The 20,807-nt window shown below is 64.3% G+C and overlaps 1 protein-coding gene across 1 annotated transcript; it reads left to right on the top strand.

Moving 5' to 3' along the window:
- Positions 1-1,651: 1,651 nt before the first annotated feature.
- Positions 1,652-20,621, top strand: PTPN23 (protein tyrosine phosphatase non-receptor type 23). Its single transcript, XM_063324194.1, has 25 exons — positions 1,652-1,792; positions 5,383-5,457; positions 6,627-6,754; positions 7,373-7,449; positions 8,435-8,484; positions 9,525-9,656; positions 10,121-10,201; positions 11,507-11,638; positions 11,854-11,901; positions 12,158-12,214; positions 12,779-12,837; positions 13,127-13,206; positions 13,431-13,545; positions 13,907-13,972; positions 14,365-14,510; positions 14,987-15,307; positions 15,417-15,571; positions 15,707-15,858; positions 16,132-16,311; positions 16,505-18,662; positions 18,865-19,049; positions 19,311-19,415; positions 19,523-19,661; positions 19,772-19,885; positions 19,955-20,621. The coding sequence occupies exons 1-25, from the start codon at positions 1,709-1,711 to the stop codon at positions 20,471-20,473; spliced, it is 5,358 nt and encodes a 1,785-aa protein (XP_063180264.1). The 5' UTR covers positions 1,652-1,708; the 3' UTR covers positions 20,474-20,621.
- Positions 20,622-20,807: the final 186 nt, after the last annotated feature.

Raw genomic sequence — 20,807 nt, 5'->3', positions numbered from 1 at the left:
AGATGGGATGGGGTGAGATGGAGGGATGGGGTGGGACAGGATCGGTTGGGATGGGATGAACAGGTGCGATGGGATGGAATCTCTGGGATGGGCTGGGATCTGCGAGATGGGATGGGATGAGATGGGGTGGGGTCTATGGGATGGAGTGGGATGGGGTGAGATGGATGGATGGACGGGGTGGGATCAATGAGATGGCATGGGGTGACATCTGTGGGGTGGGATGGGGTGAGATGGATGGGATCGGTGGGATGAGATCAGTGGGATGGAATGGATCAATGGATGAGATGTGTGGGGTGGGATCTATGGAGTAGCATGAGGTAAAATGGATGGGGTGGGATGGGATGGACAGATGGGGTGGGATAGGATCGGTGGGATGGAATGGGATCAGTTGGGATGGGATGAATGGACGGGATGGAATCTCTGGGATGGGGTGGGCTGGGATCTGTGAGATGGGATGGGATCCGTGGGAAAGGGTGGGATGCGGTGAGGTGGATGGAATGGGGTGGGATGGGATTTATGGGCTGGGATCTATGGGGTGGGGTGAGAGGTGGTGAGGTGGATGATAGGCTGGGGTGGGACGGGGCCAGATGGACGGATGGGATGGGATGGGGTGGGGTCTACGGGATAGACCCTGCACCAGACACCCCCTGCCCATGCCGTCCCGGCAGTGCCACCACTCAGCAGGGGGGGCTGGGGCCGTTGGGACACGTGTGCTGGGTTCTGGAGTCCCCATGTCCCTGACACCCCGTGTCCCCATGTCCCCATGTCCCCGACACACAGTGTTCCTGTGCCCTAGTGTCGCTTTGTCCCAGGTCTTGATGTCCCTGTGTCCCAAGTCCTTGCGTCCTGCGTCCCTGTATCCCTATGTCCTCAGGTCCCAATGTCTGTGTCTCCTGGTGTCCCGAAGTCCCTATGATCCCCGTGTCCCGGATCTCAAGTGTCCCCTGACACCAGGTATCCTCATGTCCCCATGTCCCCGGCTCTGGGGGTCCCTGTGTCGCAGGTCTTGATGTCCCCTGACTCAGGTGTCCCTACGTCCCCGTGTCTTGATGTCCTCAGCGCCCAGTGTCCCGACACCCCCGTGTCCTTGCCAGCTGGTGTCCCAGCGTCCCCATGGTCCCTAGGTCCCTGTGTCCCTGGCACCCAGTGTCCCCATGTCCCCATGACCTGGATCCCAAAAAATGGGAAAACAGGGATTTTTCACAGGTGGCAAAAGGTGGCTGCCATCCCGCCGGGATTTGGGAACCCGCTAACGAGCCAAAGAGCTCGTCCTGTCCCTGAACCCATCAAACAAACAAATTAATGGGATATTATAGGAAAAAAATCCCGTTATTATTCCAAGGCTCCGCTCGGGCCTGCACTAGGGCCAGGCCTGACGGGGGGGCGGCCGTTGCCATGGGAACTGCCCATTCCCGCCCCGGGGGGCGGAGCGTCGCCATGGGAACAACCGTCTCCGCCTATCAGCGAGCGCGGCGTCACCATGGGAACAGCCTTTGCCCCGCCTCAGGGGGCGGGGCGCCGCCCTTGCCCGCAAGCCCCGCCCGCAGGAGGCGGGGCGGAGCGTCGCCATGGGAACGACGCCGGAAGGGGGCCGGGCGTCTCCATGGTAACGGCGCCGGAAGGGGCGGGGCGGCACCGGGACTCGGTTTCCCGTGAGGCGCCGGGCGTGGTTCCGACGGGCGGGCGGTGCCGGCGGGCGCAGGCCGGGATGGAGGCCGTGCCCCGCATGCCCATGATCTGGCTCGACCTCAAGGAGGCCGGGGAGTTCGCCTTCAACGCTGCCGTCAAGAAGGTGGGGGCCGGGAGGGTCGGGGGGAGGTGGCTAGGGCCGCCGAGGGGCCCGGGGGAGGGGGCGGGAGGGGCCTGTGACGGGCGGGGCGGGAGGGGCCTGCGAGGGGGAGGGGGAAAGGGGGGGGGGGTCTGTGAGGGGGGGACAGTCCTTAGGGTGGCTGAGGAGGGGTAGAGTGGGGTCTGTGAGACGTGGGGGGGGAATCTGTGAGGGGGGATAGTGCTATGGAGGCGGGGTGGGGAGGAGGAGAGAGGGGTTTGTGTGTGGGGGTGAGTCCTTAGAGGGGGCTGAGGAGGGATACAGTGGGGTCTATGAGACGTGGGGGGGGGGTCTGTGAGGAGGGACAGAGCTATGGGGGGTGTGGGGAGGGGGAGAGAGGGATCTCTGAGGGGAGCGAGTCCTTAGAGAGGGCTGAGGAGGGGGAGGGTGGGGGTCTGTGAGAGGTGAGGGGGGTCTTTGAGGTGGGACAGCACTATGGGGGAGTAGGGAGGGGGCAAGTGTGGTCTGTGTTGGGAGGTGAGTCCTTAGAGGGGGCCGAGGAGGGGTAGAGTGGGGTCTATGAAACGTGGGGGGGAATCTATGAGGGTGGACAGTGCTATGGTGGGGTGGGGGGAGGGAGAAAGAGTGGACTCTGTGTGAGGGTGAGTCCTTAGAGGGGGCTGAGGAGGGGTGCAATGGGGTCTGTGAGATGTAGGGAGGTGTCTGTGAGGAGGGACAGAGCTATGGGGAGGGGGAGAGAGGAGCCTGTGAGGAGGGTGAGTCCTTAGAGAGGGCTGAGGAGGGGGAGGGGGGGGGTCTGTGAGAGGTGAGGGGGGTCTTTGAGGTGGGACAGCACTATGGGGGAGTAGGGAGGGGGAAAGTGTGGTCTGTGTTGGGAGGTGAGCCCTTAGAGGGGGCTGAGAAGAGGTAGAGTGGGGTCTGTGAGACGTGGGGGGTAATCTGTGAGGGGCATTAGTGCTATGGAGGGGGGGTGGGGAGGAGGAGAGAGGGGTCTGTGTGAGGGTGAGTCCTTAGAGGGGGCTGAGGAGGGGTGCAGTGGGGACTGTGAGACGTAGGGAGGTGTCTGTGGGGAGGGAGAAAGTGTGGTCTGGGTTTGGGGGGGGATGTGAATCCTTGGAGAGGGCTAGGGTGGGGGAATCCGGGGGGGGTCTGTGAGTGGTGGGGTCTGTGAGGAGGGACAGTGCTTGGAGGGGGTGGGGAGGGGGAGCGAGGGGTCTGTGAAGGGGGTGAGCCCTTAGATGGGGCCGAGGAGTTGGGGGGGGGTCTGTCGGGGGGAGAGTCCTCTGCGAGGTGGGGGGAGTCCTTAGGAGGGGTTGAGAAGGGGACCTGTGAGAAGTGAGGGGGTCTGTGAGGGAGTATATTGCTTGGGGGGGTGTGGAGGGAGAGAGAGGGGGTCTGTGGGGGACGGTGCTTGGGGTGTGGGGCGGGGGGGGCATGTCAGGGGGCTCCATGGGGGGAGTCTGGGGTCTTGTGGTGGAGAGGAGTGCATGGGATGTGCAGTAGGGGAAGGTTGAGGGCTCTGTGGGGGGGTGTTTGGGGTGCACAGGGAGGGGGAGTGTAGGGTGTGAGGGATTGGGGGGGGCGGGGCGGGGCTAGTGTCACAGGGAATTATATATGGGGAAGTGTGGGGGGGCTGTGGGTCAGGGAGTCGTGATCCCTGGCTTGGCCCCGCTCGCTTCACTGCCTCCTCGGGACTGCGGGACCTTCCTCGGCTGCTGGGGTCAGTGGGTGCTGCTGAGGGGGGGCACAGTTTTGGGAAGGAGGGAGTCCTTGGGGGCCCTCCCCATCCAGGGCAGAGCCTTCCCCAGCCGCCTCGGGGGCGAGCGGTGAGTTGTCAAGTCCGTCCCCACTGCATGTGACTGCGCTGACTCCTTGGTCCCCACGCCACAGCCACCCTTCTCTGAGCTCCGCCACCCGATCCGGCCTCCACCGTTATTAATGCCGTGGGGGGTGTCAGTAGGAGATCCGGGCCGGCGATGGGTGACCCCTCGGGTCTCTTTTCCCTCCCATCTCCTGTAAAAAGGGGGAACCGAGGAGCGGGGAGCTGGTTCTCCCACTGCCAACAGCCCAGGCTGACTGATTGGGAGTCAATTAAAAGCCCCCATCCCTTCGCAGCGCTGTCGGAGGAAGGTTGAGAGTACGGTGGGTGCGAGGTGACGGTGCCTTCCTTGCTGGTGGCCACCAAGGGCTGTGGGGGGACATGACCTGCCCTTGTCACCCCGGTGGGGACTGAACTGATGGCTTAAGTGAGGTGAAGTACTTAATTAAGCAGCTGTAAACAAGCTCCACCTATGACTGCTGTTTTCTAGTGCCGCCTACGGATGAAAATCATGATTTATTAATGTGGAAGGAGGATGGCGGGGGGAGTTTCTCCTGTGTTTGTGTCACCACCCACTTCCTGCTCTGCTGTTTTCTTGGGGTGCTGGGGGGGACTGGTGTCCTGTCAGATCCCAGCAGCGGCTTTGGTGTGGCGGGGACGTCTCTGTGCCGGGAGGAAGGTGTCACAGGATCGTCGAGCTGAGTCATGCTGTGCCGGCCGGGACAAGGTGCGGCGGCCGTTGGCGTGGCTCCGGCCCCGCCGTGCCTGTCAGCACCGGAGGAGCTGGTGGTGCCATGGGGTGACAGAGGGTGCAGGCAGCCCCTCAAATGTCCCCAACCTCCTTTAGCCTGGCAGCTGCTGGGGTTGATCAAGCCCCCGGTGTCTGCTTGAGCTGGGGCAGAGTGGGGCTGTGGGTCCCCAGCTCTCCCCACGGCTGCCAGGAACGTTGGATGAATCCTGCCTGGACCCTTGGAGGATCCCAAGCTGCCTGCGCTCGGGAAGGGCTATGCTTGCCGACAGCATCGTGATCCAAGGGATCTCGAAACCCTTGCTAGAGGGAGGTTTGGGGACCTCTGTCCCTACAGCTCCCTCCACAGCGGCAGGGAGACATAACTCATCACCGAGCACCTTTCTCAGGGATGCTGGAGCATTTTTGGCCAAGCCAAATTCCTCTCTACAGTGACACAGGAGCCTCCAGTGGGGGCCATGGTGCCGTGCTGTTCGGTTCCGGCATGCACTACCCCGTTTCGTTTCCCTTTTGGCCCTCGCCATGATGGGCTGCCTTCCTGTGCGATATTCACCCTCTGACGGTCAGCAAGGAGCACTGGATTCATCCAAGCACAGCGGGGTATTGGTTGTGAATCCAGAGTGACTTCAATTCGGTCTGTCCTGTTCACTGGTGACTCCTCAGGACCTTACGGCTGCTTGATTCTGGGTTTTCCGCCTCAGCTCTGTCCCCATCGGCTCCTGGTGTGTGCCGGATCAGTGCGTCTTCCCTGGCTGTTGTCTACACAGGACCCTGTGTCCTGGCCTTGTGTTAAGCTGAGGTTCAGCAGCAGCTGGGCAAGATTTGGGGGGGTTTGGGGGGCAAACAAGCTCCAAACCAGGCGATGCAAGGCCTCGAGCCAGCGTGTGCCCCTTCACGCTGCCAGACCTGCCGCAGGGGCTTCTCCTGGGCTTCGCTGGAGAGCTGCCAGTTGTAGGTCCAGGGCTGGGAAGGGGGCTGTGGGTGTTGGGACAGGGCCAGGCTCTCACCCCTCTCTTCCCCCTCCAGTTTGTCCTGAAGAACTATGGGGAGAACCCGGAGAACTACAACGAAGAGCTGCGGAAGCTGGAGCTGCTCCGGCAGGTAAAGCTGGACTCCGGCCTGGATCACTCACAGCCCCGGTGAGACCTGCCAGAGCCAAACTGGGGGGGGAACGGGAGCTCCCTGGACCGGGAACCGTGCTGGAACGCTGACGCAGCTGCTCCTCTTCCTCAACAGTGGCCCATGGACGAGGCTGTTGGCAGCCAGGCTGCGTCCTGGGCTCCCCGGATGATTCTGGCTTCCCAAGGAGCATGCTGGGCTTGGGTGCTGGGGCTCTGCTGTATTTGCTTCCCTGAATTTGGGGTGTTTCATATTGAATACAAGTTCCCTGTTAGATGGAAGGAATCGCTTTGTCCAGTCAGGCTGGTGCCTGAGGTCTTCACCGGGAATAAATCAGCCCTTTGCTCTCAGCTCTGCAGCCCAAACACTTGTGTTAATCGTTGGGGTCACCAATTTGGGGGCCGCTGAGCAGGTTAGAGACAGCCTCGGCCCTGGGCGGGTGGTGGCTGAGACACGGGTGGTAAAACCGGCTGGAGATGGTCAGAGACTCTCCCCGAGCTGGGACCGCTGCCAGTTTGTGCCGTGCCATGGTTTTGTAGCGAGGCCGTAAGCCTGATGCACAGGGTGGAGCTGGGGTAACTCGTGGTGTTGGCACTGGGGTCGTGTCACCCAGTGTCTCCAAAGCACAGCGGTGGTGGGTGGGTGCTTATACACCCCCAGCCTGGGATCTGGGGAGATCTGGCCTCTATCCATGGGTTTAACCCCGAAACGGGAGGTTGGGAAACCTTTCCAGGGTCTCCTGTTCCTTCTCCCAGCATAGCTTTGCCATAGCGGTGGGTCCTGTGCCCTCTCCAGGACACCCCCATTTCAGTCGCTCCCAAATTGCTCCTGTTTATTTCACGCTCAGGAGCCTGTGCTGGGGGGAGCAGAGACTCTTCCTCCCCGAACCGGTTGCTCTGGATCCATAAAGCGGCTCCCTCCAGCCTCATTTTTAGGCACACAGACCTGTTTTTCTAGCTGTGTTATGCAGGTGTTTTCCATAAGGGCTTGCTCCTTCCCGGGGGAGCCTGCCGATGCCCAGCTCTGGCCGTCCCCTCCTGCCCACGGATCTCATCACGAATCAGGCAGGCTCTTGTTCCTGCCTGGCACCTCACCCGTGAGCGCGGTCCTGTCCTCGGGGCAGCCTCTTCCTCCTCCTCTCTACCCTCCAGAGTGCCGTCAACGTGCCCAGGGACTTCGAGGGCTGCAGCACGCTGCGGAAGTACTTCGGCCAACTCCACTACCTGCAGAGCCGCATCCCCATGGGCGCCGAGCAGGAGGCAGCGGTCCCCATCGTGTGGTGAGCAGGAGCTTCTTCCCCGTACCTTCTCTCCGGCGTGGCACTGGGGCATTGCGGATGGAGGATTGGCTCCCAGCAGGAGCTTCCTGAAATGCGGAGGCTGACCCAAAGCAGAGCAACTGCTCCCTCTTCCCTGTGCACGTCCCTCACCGGCATCCGATATGCTCCTCCCTGAAGCCCAGTAGCTGTACCTGGGTGGCACTGGGATGTCCCTTGGGAAATGGCATCCTGCCGTGGGGGATCTGGCAGAACATCTCAGCTCAAGCCATAAGGCAACACAGTTGGCTCTGAGGAGGCACGAGGCAGAGCCAGGACAGCGTCACCATGCAAGGTGGCAGTGCTGAGATCCCCTGGGGTGGCAGAGTTGCTTGGCTGGGTATAAACGGGGGTGTCTGTGTGCTTACAAAGCCAGAACAAGCCCACCACATGGAGACGCACCATCCCACCAGCCCCCACTGCCTTGATTCGATGCCCAGCATGACGCCAGGCAGGAGGGCCCCTTCTCCGAACCTCTGAGGGAGTGCGTCTCCTGACAAATCCTTCTGCCAGCGTGTGTCCCACACCCAGAAACACCAGTACCTCCATCTACAGCCGGTAACCAGGCTTCTCTCCTCGCAGGACTGAGATCTTCTCGGGCAAGACGGTGACTCATGAGGACATCAAGTACGAGCAGGCCTGCATCCTCTACAACCTGGGTAAGGGCCTGGGAGACCGGCTGCCCTGGGCGTGAGGGATGTCCCACCTCTCTGCCCGGCCTTTGCTTCACGTCACCCTTCCTCGGAGCAACCAGGCAGCAGCATGGGCCTTCCTGGTCCCACCAGCAGTCGTGGCTCAGCCTGGTTGTGCCTCTTCCCCTGCTCTACGGGACTGGGTGCTCAGCCTCGGAGCTGCACGAGGGGTTGACTTTGGCTTTTGTCAGAAGCCGCCTCTCCTTTCCTCCCGGTCTGAGCGCACCCTGGTCGTGCGCTGCCCTGCGTCTCAGTCACAGGTTTCACCGAGGAGGCTGACATCAGGTTGTGGCATTACAAATGCCCTTTCTGGCACGGTGACAGCCGTAGTCAGGCTTTGTCCAGCTCATCCAGCGCCCCATCTCCTCAAAAACAGCAAATGTAACCCTTGTACCCACTCCCTTGCTCTCCAGCTGTGGCTAACCACGGCTCAGAGTGGGTTGTTTTTTTTTTTCTTGGTAGCCCCAAAGGGAAGGTGACGCTCAGCCCCTGGACGCTTAACGCAGCTGAAAACACTCCCATCCCTGGCATCGCGGCTGCCCCAAACGCTGCAGCTCGGGAGCTGACTGCGCCCTCCCAGCCCACCACGCACAAACCTCAAACCCGGCCCAAGGCAGCAGGAGCTGATGTGGGGCCCGGGCCCCTTTCGAGAGGTGGCAGCTCCCTGAAGCTGGTAGAAACATGTCTATTAAACCAGGAAGATGTTAGAAACTCACTTTTTAATACTAAAGGTTTCCAGCCGGGGACTTTTCTGTGCTGAATGACTTGCGCGTGCAGTCTCACGCTGGTGCCCTGTGAGATGGGCGTCCGGAGTGCCACGGTTCCCTGGCACAGAGCACCAGCTGGGTGCTGCTGGTGGCCACCTTGCTGCGGATTTAGGCTTCTCTGGTGCAAGTGCCTGGGGGCTGGCAGGGTGTGCTCGCCCTGCTGAGCTGCCGTCCTCTTTCCGCAGGTGCGCTGCACTCCATGCTGGGCGCCATGGACAAGAGAGTGTCTGAGGAGGTAAGAGTCCCTCGGTGCCTTTTCTCTCCTACGTGGTTAAAAGCCTCGAGCTGGTAGCCCTGAGGAATTCCCCTCCATAACCTGGGTGGTTACAAGCGTCTCTACCAGCTCTGGTTGTCTGCTGTGAGCCAGTATTGCCGGAGGGTGTTACGAGGAGGCACCTCCTCGTGGTTGTGTCCCTCCCTGCCCCATCGTTGCTGGCCTTGTTCCGGCTAGGCTCTGCCTGTTTGCTGGCCGGGCTGACCTTCCACCCTCAGCACGTAGGGCCGGGAGGGGAGAGATCTGACGCAGCTTGGGGTCTGCGTGGCCAGGGGAAAGCACCGAGCCATTTAGAGCCCTGCGAGCCCCAGGGACTCGCCCCAGCTTTGTGGTGGCTGCTTTTTGGGGTCTCAGAGGAGGCATAGAATGGTTTGGGTTGGAAGGGACCCTTAAATACCATCCAGTTCCAACGCCCTGCCCTGGGCAGGGACACCTCCCACCACACCACGTTGCTCCAAGCCCCGTCCAACCTGCCCTTGAACCCCTCCAGGGATGGGGCAGCCACAGCTTCTCTGGGCAACCTGGGCCAGGGGCTCACCCCCCTCACAGCCAACAATTTCTGCCTCACATCTCATCTCAATCTCCCCTCTGTCAGTGGAAAACCCTTCCCCCTCGTCCCATGGCTCCCCTCCCTGCTCCAGAGTCCCTCCCCAGCTTTTCTGGAGCCCCTTGAGGGACCAGAAGGGGCTGGAAGGTCTCCACGGAGCCTTCTCTTCTCCAGGCTGAACCCCCCCAGCTCTCTCAGCCTGTCCCCACAGCAGAGGGGCTCCAGCCCTCTGATCACTTTTTGTGGTATGGGTGGTGTGGGGAACATCTAACCCCACCAAGCTGGGTTTATCACCCCAAACCCCACCATGTGAAAGGAGGTTGCTGCTTCTCCAGTCTATCCGAGTTTCCACAAATCCCTCATGTCCGGCAGCACGTGCCCACGGACATCGGCTGGCTTGGCGTGCATGTGAGAGGGCTGCGCATGCCTGACACGTGTTTTCCCGTCCTCTCAGGGCATGAAGGTTTCCTGCACCCATTTCCAGTGCGCCGCCGGGGCGTTTACCTACCTGCGGGATCACTTCCCCCACTCCTACAGCGTGGACATGAGCCACCAGATCCTCAACCTCAACATCAACCTCATGCTGGTAGGAACTGGGTTCTGCCTCCGCCGGGGCGCTGGTCACACTGGGATGGCTCCTTGCACACCTTGTGGGCAGCTGCTGCTTGACTGGGAGAGGGGCGTCCGTCAGGTTGGGTGCTCCCTACTGAGTCCAAGCGCTTGGAGCTGGGCGAGACAGGACCCCAGTGCCCCACGGCGGGTGGTTGTCTGTGAGGTCTGGCCTGCTGTAAGCAAGAGGGGCTCTGTTCTGCGGGAGAGAAGGAGGTTTTGGGAGGCAGCAGGGAAGAGGGAAGGCTCTGTGCCGCTCTGCTCACCCTGGGCTCTTCAACCATCCCTTGGGGCTGGTGTTTACTGTGCTCTGCTGACCCTGTAAGAAAGGGGCTGTAACTGGTGGGTTCTGCCAGGGGCCGGGGACTGGCGCTGGCTTGGATACAGAGGGGTGTCCCCAGGTGTAGTGGAACCCAAAGATTCCCCTCTTGTCTTTGGCAGGGCCAGGCGCAGGAGTGTCTCCTGGAGAAGTCCATGCTGGACAACAGGAAGAGTTTCCTCGTGGCCCGGATCAGCGCCCAGGTGAGCTCCTGGGCAATCCCTGCTGCGCTCAACTCCGGCCCCTTCTGCCTCGGCGCTCACTGTTACCAGCACAGCCCCGCTCCCGCTGCACGGAGCCATGGGTGGGATTGGGAGCTCAGGGAGGGTGTCCTGGATCCTGCATGGTGTCAGTGCAGTCATACTGTGGTACGGGCTGCTGCCGTCACCCCAGGCTGTGAGCACAACCACTGGCTCCTCAAAGGAGAGCATAAGATACTCTAGAGGGATGGGATGCCATCCAGAAGGACCTGGACAGGCTGGAGAAGGGGACCTGTCTGAACCTCGTGAGGTCCAGCAAGGCCAAGTGCAGGGTCCTGCACCTGTGTGGGGGCAACCCCCGGTCCCAGCACAGGCTGGGGATGGAGGGATGGAGAGCAGCCCTGAGAGAAGGGCTTGGGAGTGCTGGGCGGGGTGAAAAGCTGGCCGTGGGCTGGCAACATGCGCTGGGAGCCCAGAAACCCCCCGCAGCCTGGGCTGCATCCCCAGCAGCGTGGGCAGCAGGGCGAGGGGGGGATTCTGCCCCTCTGCTCCGCTCTGGGGAGACCCCCCTGCAGTGCTGCCTCCAGCGCTGGGGCCTCAGCACAGGAGAGACACGGAGCTGTTGGAGCAGGGCCAGAGGAGGCCCCGGAGCTGCTGGGAGGGCTGGAGCCCCTCTGCTGTGGGGACAGGCTGAGAGAGCTGGGGGGGTTCAGCCTGGAGAAGAGAAGGCTCCGGGGAGACCTTCCAGCCCCTTCCAGTCCCTCAAGGGGCTCCAGGAAAGCTGGGGAGGGACTCTGGATCGGGGAGGGGAGCCATGGGACGAGGGGGAAGGGTTTTCCACTGACAGAGGGGAGATTGAGGTGAGATATTGGGCAGAAATTGTTGGCTGTGAGGGGGGTGAGCCCCTGGCCCAGGTTCCCCAGAGAAGCTGTGGCTGCCCCATCCCTGGAGGGGTTCAAGGCCAGGTTGGATGGGGCTTGGAGCAACGTGGTGTGGTGGGAGGTGTCCCTGCCCAGGGCAGGGGGGTGGAACAAGATGATCTTTAATGTCCCTTCCAACCTGAAGCATTCTGTGACTCTAACCCTCTGTGTGGGGTTGGTTTATCAAGGTGATGTCACTAGTCCATCACTCTGACCTGAAACGAATCCGCGTGTTCCCCACCGGCCGTTTTGCTGTGCTGATTGGGTGATCTGAGGCCATGGGCACAAGCGCTAGTGCTGGTGAATCCTCCTTTCCCTTGCTGCTCTCAGTTCCACCTGGGATCTGGCTTTCTGGGGAATTTTCCAGCACCTTTCCTTCTCTCTATAGGTGGTGGATTACTACAAAGAGGCCTGCCGGGCGCTGGAGAACTCGGAGACAGCCTCGCTGCTGGGAAAGATCCAGAAAGACTGGAAGAAGCTGGTTCAAATGAAAATCTATTATTTTGCTGCTGTGGCCCATGTAAGTGGGGGAGACCAACCTGGGGGGGCTGCTTGGCTGCGATGCCCTTTGCTTCCACTCCACCTCGGGCTGCTGATGCCCGCTGTGGAGCGGTGCTCACCACGACACGACCGACGAAGGGGCTTGGGCTGCTTTGTGGAGTTTTCTTGCCCGTTTCCAAGATCCCCCTGGAGTTCAGGAGCTCTGACACCCCCGATGCGTGTTTTTTCTTGCAGCTGCACATGGGAAAACAGGCCGAGGAGCAGCAGAAGTTTGGGGAAAGGGTAAGCAGAACCGTGTCGGCCCGCCCCGTCCGCTCCAGGCTCTGGATCGCGGTCCTGTCCTGGGAGGTATCCTCAGCCCTGGGGACATGAATGTGTCACCAACGATGTCCTGCCTCCTGCAAGCGTTTGTGGGTGCTCTCGCAAAGCCCCGTTAAGCTGTAGGAAGCTGCGGCCCTCGGGGACTGGTGGTGATGTTCCTGTGCAAAGGCAAGGGCACCTACTTCTCTGCCAACCCCAATTCCTGCTCTCTCTGCAGGTCATCTACTTCCAGAGCGCTCTGGATAAACTCAACGAAGCTATCAAGCTGGCAAAGGTGCGTTCCTGCTCCGTGTGGTCGCAGTAATTTGGATTTTTAAAGTTACTGTGCTCAGGCCAGCGGGATGCCAGGCTGAGAAGATGACAACTGGTGTCAGCTTAAAAGTTTTCCTTGCCGTGGAGTAGGTTGGCAAACCCGTGCTGGCTTCCCAAAGCGTCGCTTCCCTCCCCTCTGGGACATCCAGCCAAGCCCAAGGCTCTGGGATCTCTTGGTCTCCCAGGGATTTAGGGGGGGTTGGGTTGGTTTTCATCACTTGGGGGCACGTGGGCAGCTCCAGGAGGGCGGTGGGTCTGCAGCGCTCAGCCCCGCCGCCTCGGTGGGCTCCCCACGCAGCTCCTGGTGCGGGTGCTGCCGTGCTCGGGAAACCGAGGACAGCCCCGCGGCAGGGTCTGCGTGTGAAACGGCGACACGGAGGATACCTGCGGGCATCTCCGTTCCTTTACGGGGCACACAGAGAGATGGCTGGCGAGGCTGCTGCTGGCTCTCGGGCACCATCGGGCTGTGGCCATGGGACAGCGATGGCCGTTCCCTGCCTGTGCAAACTCCCTCTCCTTTCTGCAGGGCCAGCCAGAAACCGTCCAGGAAGCCCTGAGATTCACCATGGATGTGATCGGTGGCAAGTGAGTCCGTGCATGGGGCACCCCTGGATGTGACCATCCTGCATTCTGGGGATCAGAAAGGCCTGGTGGCCGGAGCAGCGCAGGGCAGTGTCCCCAGTGTCCCCCCAGGGGCAGAGCCAAGCACGCTGTGCTGCCCGAGGCTCTCGTGATGTGTCGCAGCCGTGGAAATTGCTCTTGGCTCCCCCAGGAGCGAGCCCGCGAGACCCAGGGCCTGACCTACTGGGAGTGAGCTCAGGGAGCCAGGGACGCTGCCCGCTTCTCTCCAACACGGCATCGCTTCCGTTTCTAGGTACAATTCGGCCAAAAAGGACAATGACTTCATCTACCACGAAGCCGTGCCTGCGCTGGACACCCTGCAGTCCGTGAAAGGTGAGGGTGGGCAGTGCCCTCTCCTGCCAGCTCCTGATGGGAGAGGGACACGCGGAGTGACACACGGTGGATCCACGGGGCTCTGGAACCCCTTGGGCCAGTGGCGCTTTGTGCCGTGATCCTCAGGGATCGGGGGAATGAAGGTGTCGAGCGGGAGGGTCCGTCTTGGGAATGATCAGTTTTCCAGGGAGGTTTCAGGCATGTGTTGTGTCTTCAACCCCCAGGTGCCCCGTTGGTGAAGGCCCTCCCTGTCAACCCCACGGATCCGGCTGTCACCGGCCCCGATATATTTGCCAAGCTGGTGCCCATGGCTGCCCACGAGGCCTCTTCCCTGTACAGGTGTGTCCCGGGGTGCCGCAGGCGGGCACGGCTCCAGCCGGAGCAGGACGGTCACGGAGCTGGGGACGCAGATCTCCAGCACCGAGCTCAACGAGGTCCCCCCCAGGCTGAAGGGAGACGGAGGGGACCCAACAAGCCTAAGTGGTTTTTTTGGGGAACCACCAACGTCCCCGAGTTGTCCTCGTGTCTGGTTTCTGTCCCGTGTCTCTCCTGGCAGCTGGAGCTGGTCTTGCTGGGACGGATGAGGCTCCGGCTGACTCCTGCGGGGCTGGGAGCACGTGTGATTTACGGTGGAGGTTTCCCTACTCCTGGCATGGCACTGAAGGATCAGTTTTGTTTTTTTTTTTCTCCTCCATCACAGCGAGGAGAAGGCCAAGCTGCTGAGAGACGTGATGGCGAAGATCGAAGCCAAGAACGAAGTGCTGGAGTACGTGTGAGCCGTACCGGAACGGGGCCCCGGCCAATTCCTCTCCCAGGCAGCGGTGGGCCCTCCCTCGCTCAGGGATGTCCCGATTGTCCCCTCGCTGGGTTTTCCCCACCCCGGTGCCGACAGGAACGCAGATATCCCAGATCTGTCACCTTCGTCCTGAGTGCCACCAAATCCCGGTTTGCCCAGCTCTGGGGGCAGTCCCCCATTAGGTTCCAGTCCCAGCCACCGGTCCCCAAATTCATCCCGCAGCTTTGCTCAGGCCACCGGGAGCGATTCTGCAGTGCTGCACCCGGAGCAGGCTGCGGTTTGGGATGGGGGGGACCTGCAGGGAGGTCGGGGGCGGGGGGGGCTCTGCCACCGCTCAGGGGCTTGTTCTCTCTCGCCTGTAGCCAGTTCATGGACTCCATGCAGTTGGACCCAGAGACCGTGGACAACCTGGAGATGTACAGCCACATCCCCCCCATCCTCATGGAGAAATGCGCCGCGCTCAGCGTGCGCCCCGATACCGTCAAGAACCTGGTCCAGTCCATGCAGGGTAAGGACACAGGGACGTACTGGGGGGGACCGGGGATGTCTGGGCTGGCCCTGGGGACAGGCCACGCCGCTCCCTGGCCACGGCTCAGCGTTGGCAGCGGCTGATTCTTTGCCGATATAAATTCCTGAACCCCAAAGCCATTTTTCCCTGTTGGCCGCTCGTGGGGGTTGCTGCTTCCTCGCAGGCCAGGCCAGGCGTCACCCCGCTGGTGGCTGCAGCCCCGTGGGCCATCTGCAGCCCACTGTGGGCATCTCCCCAGCACAAACGAGCCCTGAACCCAGCACCCGGGTGCTTGGGCCATGGTGTCCTTGCGTCCTCTGGTTGCCCACGGCCAGATATATTCCTCCGGCTGCTGTGTCGCTGCCTGGCTTCAGGCTTGGGGCAGGTGGGGGCCAGGAGAGCTCGTAGATCGTAGCCAGGAGTCCCCGGAGGCGGTGGTCCAGCCCTTCGCCAGCCTCCGTGTCTCTCCCGCGCAGTGCTCTCCGGGGTCTTCACCGACGTGGAGGCTTCCCTGAAGGAGATCCGAGACCTCCTCGAGGAGGATGAAGCTCAGGAGCGGAAGCTGCAGGAGCTGCTTGGGAAGGTCCCGCCGGCCCAGGGGTCCCCCCCGCCGCCATCCCTGGGCCTGACCGAGGTCAGCAAGGAGTGCTCCAAGTACATGGAGGTGCACGAGAAGGCCAGTTTCACCAACACCGAGCTCCACAAAGCCATGAACCTGCACATCGGCAACCTCCGCCTGCTCAGCGGGCCCCTGGAGCAGGTCCGGGCCGCGCTGCCCTCGCCCGCCTTGACCGAAGGTGAGCGGTGCTGCGCCCCGGGCGGTGGGGGGGGGAGCCGTGCCCTGGGGGGGGTTGGCCCAGCTTGGCGGGGTCCGGCGCGGCCACTCAGCCCTCCCTGTCTCCCCAGACGACAAGCAGGTGCTGCAGAACCTGAAGCGAATCCTGGCCAAGGTGCAGGAGATGAGGGACCAGCGGATGTCCTTGGAGCAGCAGCTGCGCGAGATGATCCAGAAGGACGATATCACCACCTCGCTGGTCACCACCGACCGCTCCGAGATGAAGGTGGGTGCCACCCTCCGTGCTTGGGGAGCCCCTTCGGGTGTCACACGTCCCGGTCAGGGCTGCAGCAAGAGCTCTGCCCTGTCCCAACCTGCCCCGGAGCTTCCCCGGCCCCTCAGAGCCTCCCCTCTCTCGCAGAAACTCTTTGAGGAGCAGCTGAAGAAGTACGACCAGATCAAGGTCTACCTGGAGCAGAACCTGGCCGCCCAGGAGAACGTCCTGAAGGCCCTGACGGATGCCAACGTCAAATACGCGACTGTGCGCAAGGCCCTGGCCGAGGTGGAGCACAAGTGAGTGGTGTGTGGGGCAGAGTATTCCCCGGTGGGGTCTGGGTGCACGGGAACAGCCCTCACCCACCCCAGGGAGAGGTGTGGGGTCACTGCCGGCTTCTCTAGTGTCCCTCGTCATGTCCAACTGCTGGGAGGCCGCTGGTGGCTGTTTGTCCTGCACCCGGTGTCCGTCCCAGGTCGGGGCTGGTGGGTTCCCCAGGTCCCAGGAGCAGGAACACCCAGCTTTGGCTTAGCGTCACGTCCCCGCTCAGCGCCTCCGCCCCGTCTCCCCAGGTGGAACACCACCGTTCAGACCTTGGTGGCCTCCTACGAAGCCTACGAGGACCTGATGAAGAAATCGCAGGAGGGGAAGGACTTCTACACCGACCTGGAGGGGAAAGCCGCCAAACTGCTGGAGAAAGCCCGCGCCGCCTGCCAAGCCGCCGAGGCCAACAGGCAGCAGATCTTGGAGAAGTAGGTGGCACCGTGCCCCTCGCGGAGACGCAGAGCCGGGTTTGGGGTCCCCGCTGTGACACCCCCCAGGGGAGGCGGGCAGCACCTTTGGGCGCTCTGGGCTGTTTCTCGAGGGTTTGGCTTCGGTGGGGTGGCCCCGCGGGAGGTGGGCAGCCCTGCGCTGAGCCCCTGTTGCCCCCTCCCTCCCCGGCAGGGAGATGAAGAAGCAGCCGCCCCCTCGGCCCACGGCCCCCAAACCCGCCCTGCAGAAGAAGCCGCCGGAGCTGGAAGCTGCTGGGCTGGACGCCGGCGACCTGCCGCTGCCACTGGGCTCCCTGGTGCTGCCGGAGCTGCCGGAGGAGCTGCGGAGCCTCCCCCCGGACGTGCTGGCCGGCCACCTGGCCCGCTTGCCCCCCAACACGCTGGCCGCCCTGGCTACCGGCCTGCGGCCCCCTGAGCCATTCTTGCCGGCGGCCAGGCTGGCCAGTGCCCCACTGCAGCCCTTCGCGCCCCCCCGCCTCCCGGGGCCCCCGGCCCTCCCCGGGCACTACCGTTTGCCAGCGGCACCCACCGTGGCACCGGGACCCTTTCCCCCTGGTGGGGGGGCCCCGGGGCAGCTCCTGCAGCCCACCGCCCCCCAGCCGGCCGGGCCCCCCCAAAGCTCAGCCCCGGCCGCTGCCCCCCAGCTCTTCCCGGCCGCCCCGCTCATGCGAGCCCCGCTGCAGCCTGGCTTCGGGGGGCCCCACGTTCTGCCCCCGCGCTCGTCCCCGCAGCACGGCCCTGCTCCCGCTGCCTCCTACGGCCTGGGCCAGCCGGGGGTGCCCGCGCCCGGCCCCCTCGCGCCCCCCACCCTGGGGCCGGCACCCATGGGTGGCCCCGAGCCAGCCCCAGGGGCCCGTCCGGCCACCACCACGGTGGACAGCATCCAGGCCCCCATCTCCAGCTGCACCGCCCCCCCCCGGCTCCCCGCGCCCCCCGGTCCCTTCCTGGCCCCGCAGCGCCCGGGGGGGGGCCCTGCCCCCTTCCCCTATGCCCAGGGTGGGCTGCAGCCCTTTGGGCAGCCGGCTCAGCCCCCCTTCCCCCCCGGGCAGCACCCCCACACCTTCGCCCCCCCAACGCAGCTCCAGCCCGGCATGGAGATGCCGGCTCGGGCCCAGGGCCCCCAGCAGTTCCCCCCAGCCCCCACCTTTCTGCCCCCGGGGAGAGCCCAGGTCCCCCTGCCCTTCCAGCCCCCCGCCCGGCCCCCGCTGCCCCCCGCCCAGCCCCAGTTTGCCCAGCAGCCCTTTGCCGCCGGCCCTGGGGGGCAGCCCGCCTTGCCCCCCCAGCTCTACCAGCTCCCGGGGCAGGATAAGCTGCCCCCGCAGGGGCTCGCCCCCCCCACGGGGGCCTTGCCCTTCCCCAGGCCCCCTGCCCAGAGTGGCCCCCCCCTGCACACTGCTTTGGGGGGGCTGCAGCCGGTGCCTGCCAGCTCCCCCGCTCTGCCCTTCTGCCCCACCTCGGCCCCCCCAAGCAGCCAGATGCCCCCCGGCACCATTGCCCTGGGCCCCCCCCAGCCCACCCCTGCCAGCCAGGCTGGCCCCCACCACGTCCCCCCCTCTCCCAGCCCCGGCCTGAGCCAGATGCCGGGCGCGGTGGTGGTCCAGGGTCCCCTCGTCCCCTCCCCAGCCCCCTCCCCGCAGCCGGCCTTGCCCATGCAGCCCCCACCGCTGGTGCCGGGGCCGCAGAGACCCCCCCCGTCGCTGACGCCGGGCACGGCCCCGCTCCCCCAGGGCCCTGGCGACGTCCCCTTCCAGCGGCAGAGCTCCTGCACGGATGACCTCCTGTCCTCCAGCCCCGAGAGCCAGCACGGGGGCTCCAAGGCGGCGGTGGGCCAACCGCTGCTGCAGCCCACCAAGGCGGACGCCAAGGAGGGGCAGAAGCCCAAGGCCGTGCAGCTGATCGAGAACGATCCCTACGAGAAGCCGGAGCGCGTCCTGCGGCTGCTGGCGGAGCTCGACTGCTTCCGTGGGCTGGTGGAGCGGCTGGAGCGGCCGGGGCCCGGTGGCGGCACCGAGCTGGACGCGGTGTGGAAGGAACTGCAGGACGCCCAGGAGCGGGATGCCCGGCAGCTCTCCATCGCCATCGCCCGCTGCTACTCCATGAAGAACCGGCACCAGGACATCATGCCCTATGACAGGAACCGCGTGGTCCTCCGCTCGGGCAAGGACGACTACATCAACGCCAGCAGGGTGGAGGACCTCTCGCCTTACTGCCCCACCATCATCGCCACCCAGGCCCCGCTGCTGGGCACCGCCGCCGACTTCTGGCTGATGATCTATGAGCAGAAGGTCTCCGTCATCGTCATGCTGGTGTCAGAGCAGGAGCTGGACAAGGTAGACCCTTCCCTGGCAGAGCTGGTGGCCACCAGGGATGGGACTGTGGCATCCCTCGCCCTCTCCTCATACGCTGGTGTCACCGTGCGGCATTTCCAGGCCCTGATGGGGACCAGGGCGAGGGAGGAGGGTCCCGGGGGAGGTGGTCACCCTGGTGTGGGGTGTTACGGCTCCTGACGTGCGTCCCCTTCCCTCCCCGCAGCAGAAGGTGCTGCGGTACTTCCCCCCGGAGCGGGGCCAGCCCATGGTGCAGGGACCCATCACCCTCATCCTCACCAGCCTGAAGGTGGCCCCCACCCACGTGGAGAGGATGATCACGCTGCAGTACCGCGACCAGAGCCTCAAGCGCACCGTTGTCCACCTCCAGTTCACCTCCTGGCCCGAGCTGTATGGCGCTGGGGGGCACTGCAGGGGGGGTGGTGGTGGTGGTGCTGGGGGTCCTGCTGCAGCTGGGGGGGGGGGGTCTAGGTGGCACCCTATGGGACCCCTGGAACTGCTGTTCCTCTGTGGGGGGCCCCAGTGTGGGGTCGGTCTGAGCCCTCCTGGGGGCTGTTGAGAGTGGAAACCCCGCCCCCCCCCCCCCCCCCCCCCCCAAAAAAATGAGTGTCCCCCACCACAATGAGAGAGAGTGTGTGTCCCCCCCTCCAGGGGCCTGCCCGACAGCAAGGGGAGCCTCCTGCGCTTCATCCAGGAGGTGCACGGCCACTACCTGCACCAGCGCCCGCTCCACACCCCCGTCGTCGTGCACTGCAGGTCAGCGGGGCTTGGGGAGGGGTTCCTGGGGGGGATGGGGCTGTGGGGTGTCGTCCCGTCCCCCCGGCCCTGTCACAGCGTTGGTGGGGGGGGGGGTCTCTCTGCAGCTCCGGGGTGGGCCGCACCGGGGCCTTCTGCCTGCTGTATGCGGCCATGCAGGAGCTGGAGGCCGGCAACGGCATCCCTGACCTGGCCCAGCTGGTGAAGCGGATGCGGCAGCAGCGCAAGCACATGCTGCAGGAGAAGGTAACGGGGCGGGTGACACGGGGAGGGGGCTGGAGCCCCCCCCCGGGGTCGTGGCGGGGCTGCTGCGTGTCGGGCGGCTCACCCTGCCCTTCTCTTCCTCCGCCCTGCAGCTCCACCTCAAGTTCTGCTACGAGGCCGTCCTGCTGCACGCCGAGCAGGTGCTGCAGCGCCACGGCGTGGGTGCCCCCGCCGTCCCCAAGGCCACCAACAGTGCCTCCCCCAAGGTGGGTGTGCTGATGGGGGTGGGGGGAGCTGTGCCACCCCCGGAGCTCACAGGGCCTCTCTCCCTACAGCTCTACTTCCACCAGGACCCCCAGGATCTGGTCCTGGGGGGGGACATGCCCATCAGCTCCATCCAGGCCACCATCGCCAAACTGAGCATCAGGCCGGCGGGGGTCAGCGGGGAGCCCGATCCTGCTCCCCCCCCGCCGGATGCTGCCGACACGGAGGTGACGCCGGTGCTGCCCGACGGCGTGATGGACGGTGTGGGTACCCCCGAGCCCTCCCCACCGGGGCCGCCCCTCCCCGAGCCACCCCCTGACCCCGAGAGCAGCAACCACCTGGCGGAGAGCCCCGAGCCCCCCGGGGGGCAGCCGGTGGCCCCCCCCGCCGCCCCCCCCTCCTCCTCGCTGGAGCTGCTGGCCTCCCTCACGCCCGAGGCCTTCACCCTGGACGCCTCCCTCAAGGGCAAGCAGCGCATGAACAAGCAGAACTTCCTGCAGGCGCAGACGGGCGAGGGGCTGCGGGGGCCCCGGCCCAGCGACGACCCCCTCAGCATGCTCGACCCGCTCTGGACACTCAACAAGGCCTGAGGGGGCGGCAGGGACCCCCCCCCCCAAGTCGCCCCCCCCTCCCAGTTCCTCCCCCCAAGACCCAGCACTACAGCCCCAGTCCCAGGTGCTGCCCTCCCCGGGCTCCCCCAGTTTGGGACGGGAGCAGCCCAGGCAGCGGGGGCTGGGGCACCCTCTGGGGGGGGTGGGGGTGGTGGTGGGGAGGGGGGTGTCCCACCTTTCCCTCTGTCCCCCCCCCCACCCCGTCCCTCTGCTTTGTACAGGTGTAACATTGGCGGTCGCCACATTATTTGACTCCAATTAGAACTGATTTTTTTTTTCAGCTCTTTGCTACTAAAATAAAGAGAGTTTGATC

This window comes from Chroicocephalus ridibundus, chromosome 2 (assembly GCF_963924245.1).
Source record: "Chroicocephalus ridibundus chromosome 2, bChrRid1.1, whole genome shotgun sequence".
Classification (NCBI taxonomy): Eukaryota; Metazoa; Chordata; class Aves; order Charadriiformes; family Laridae; genus Chroicocephalus; species Chroicocephalus ridibundus.
Note: the sequence above shows the minus strand (reverse complement) of the source record. Positions and strands in the feature narration are given on the sequence as shown.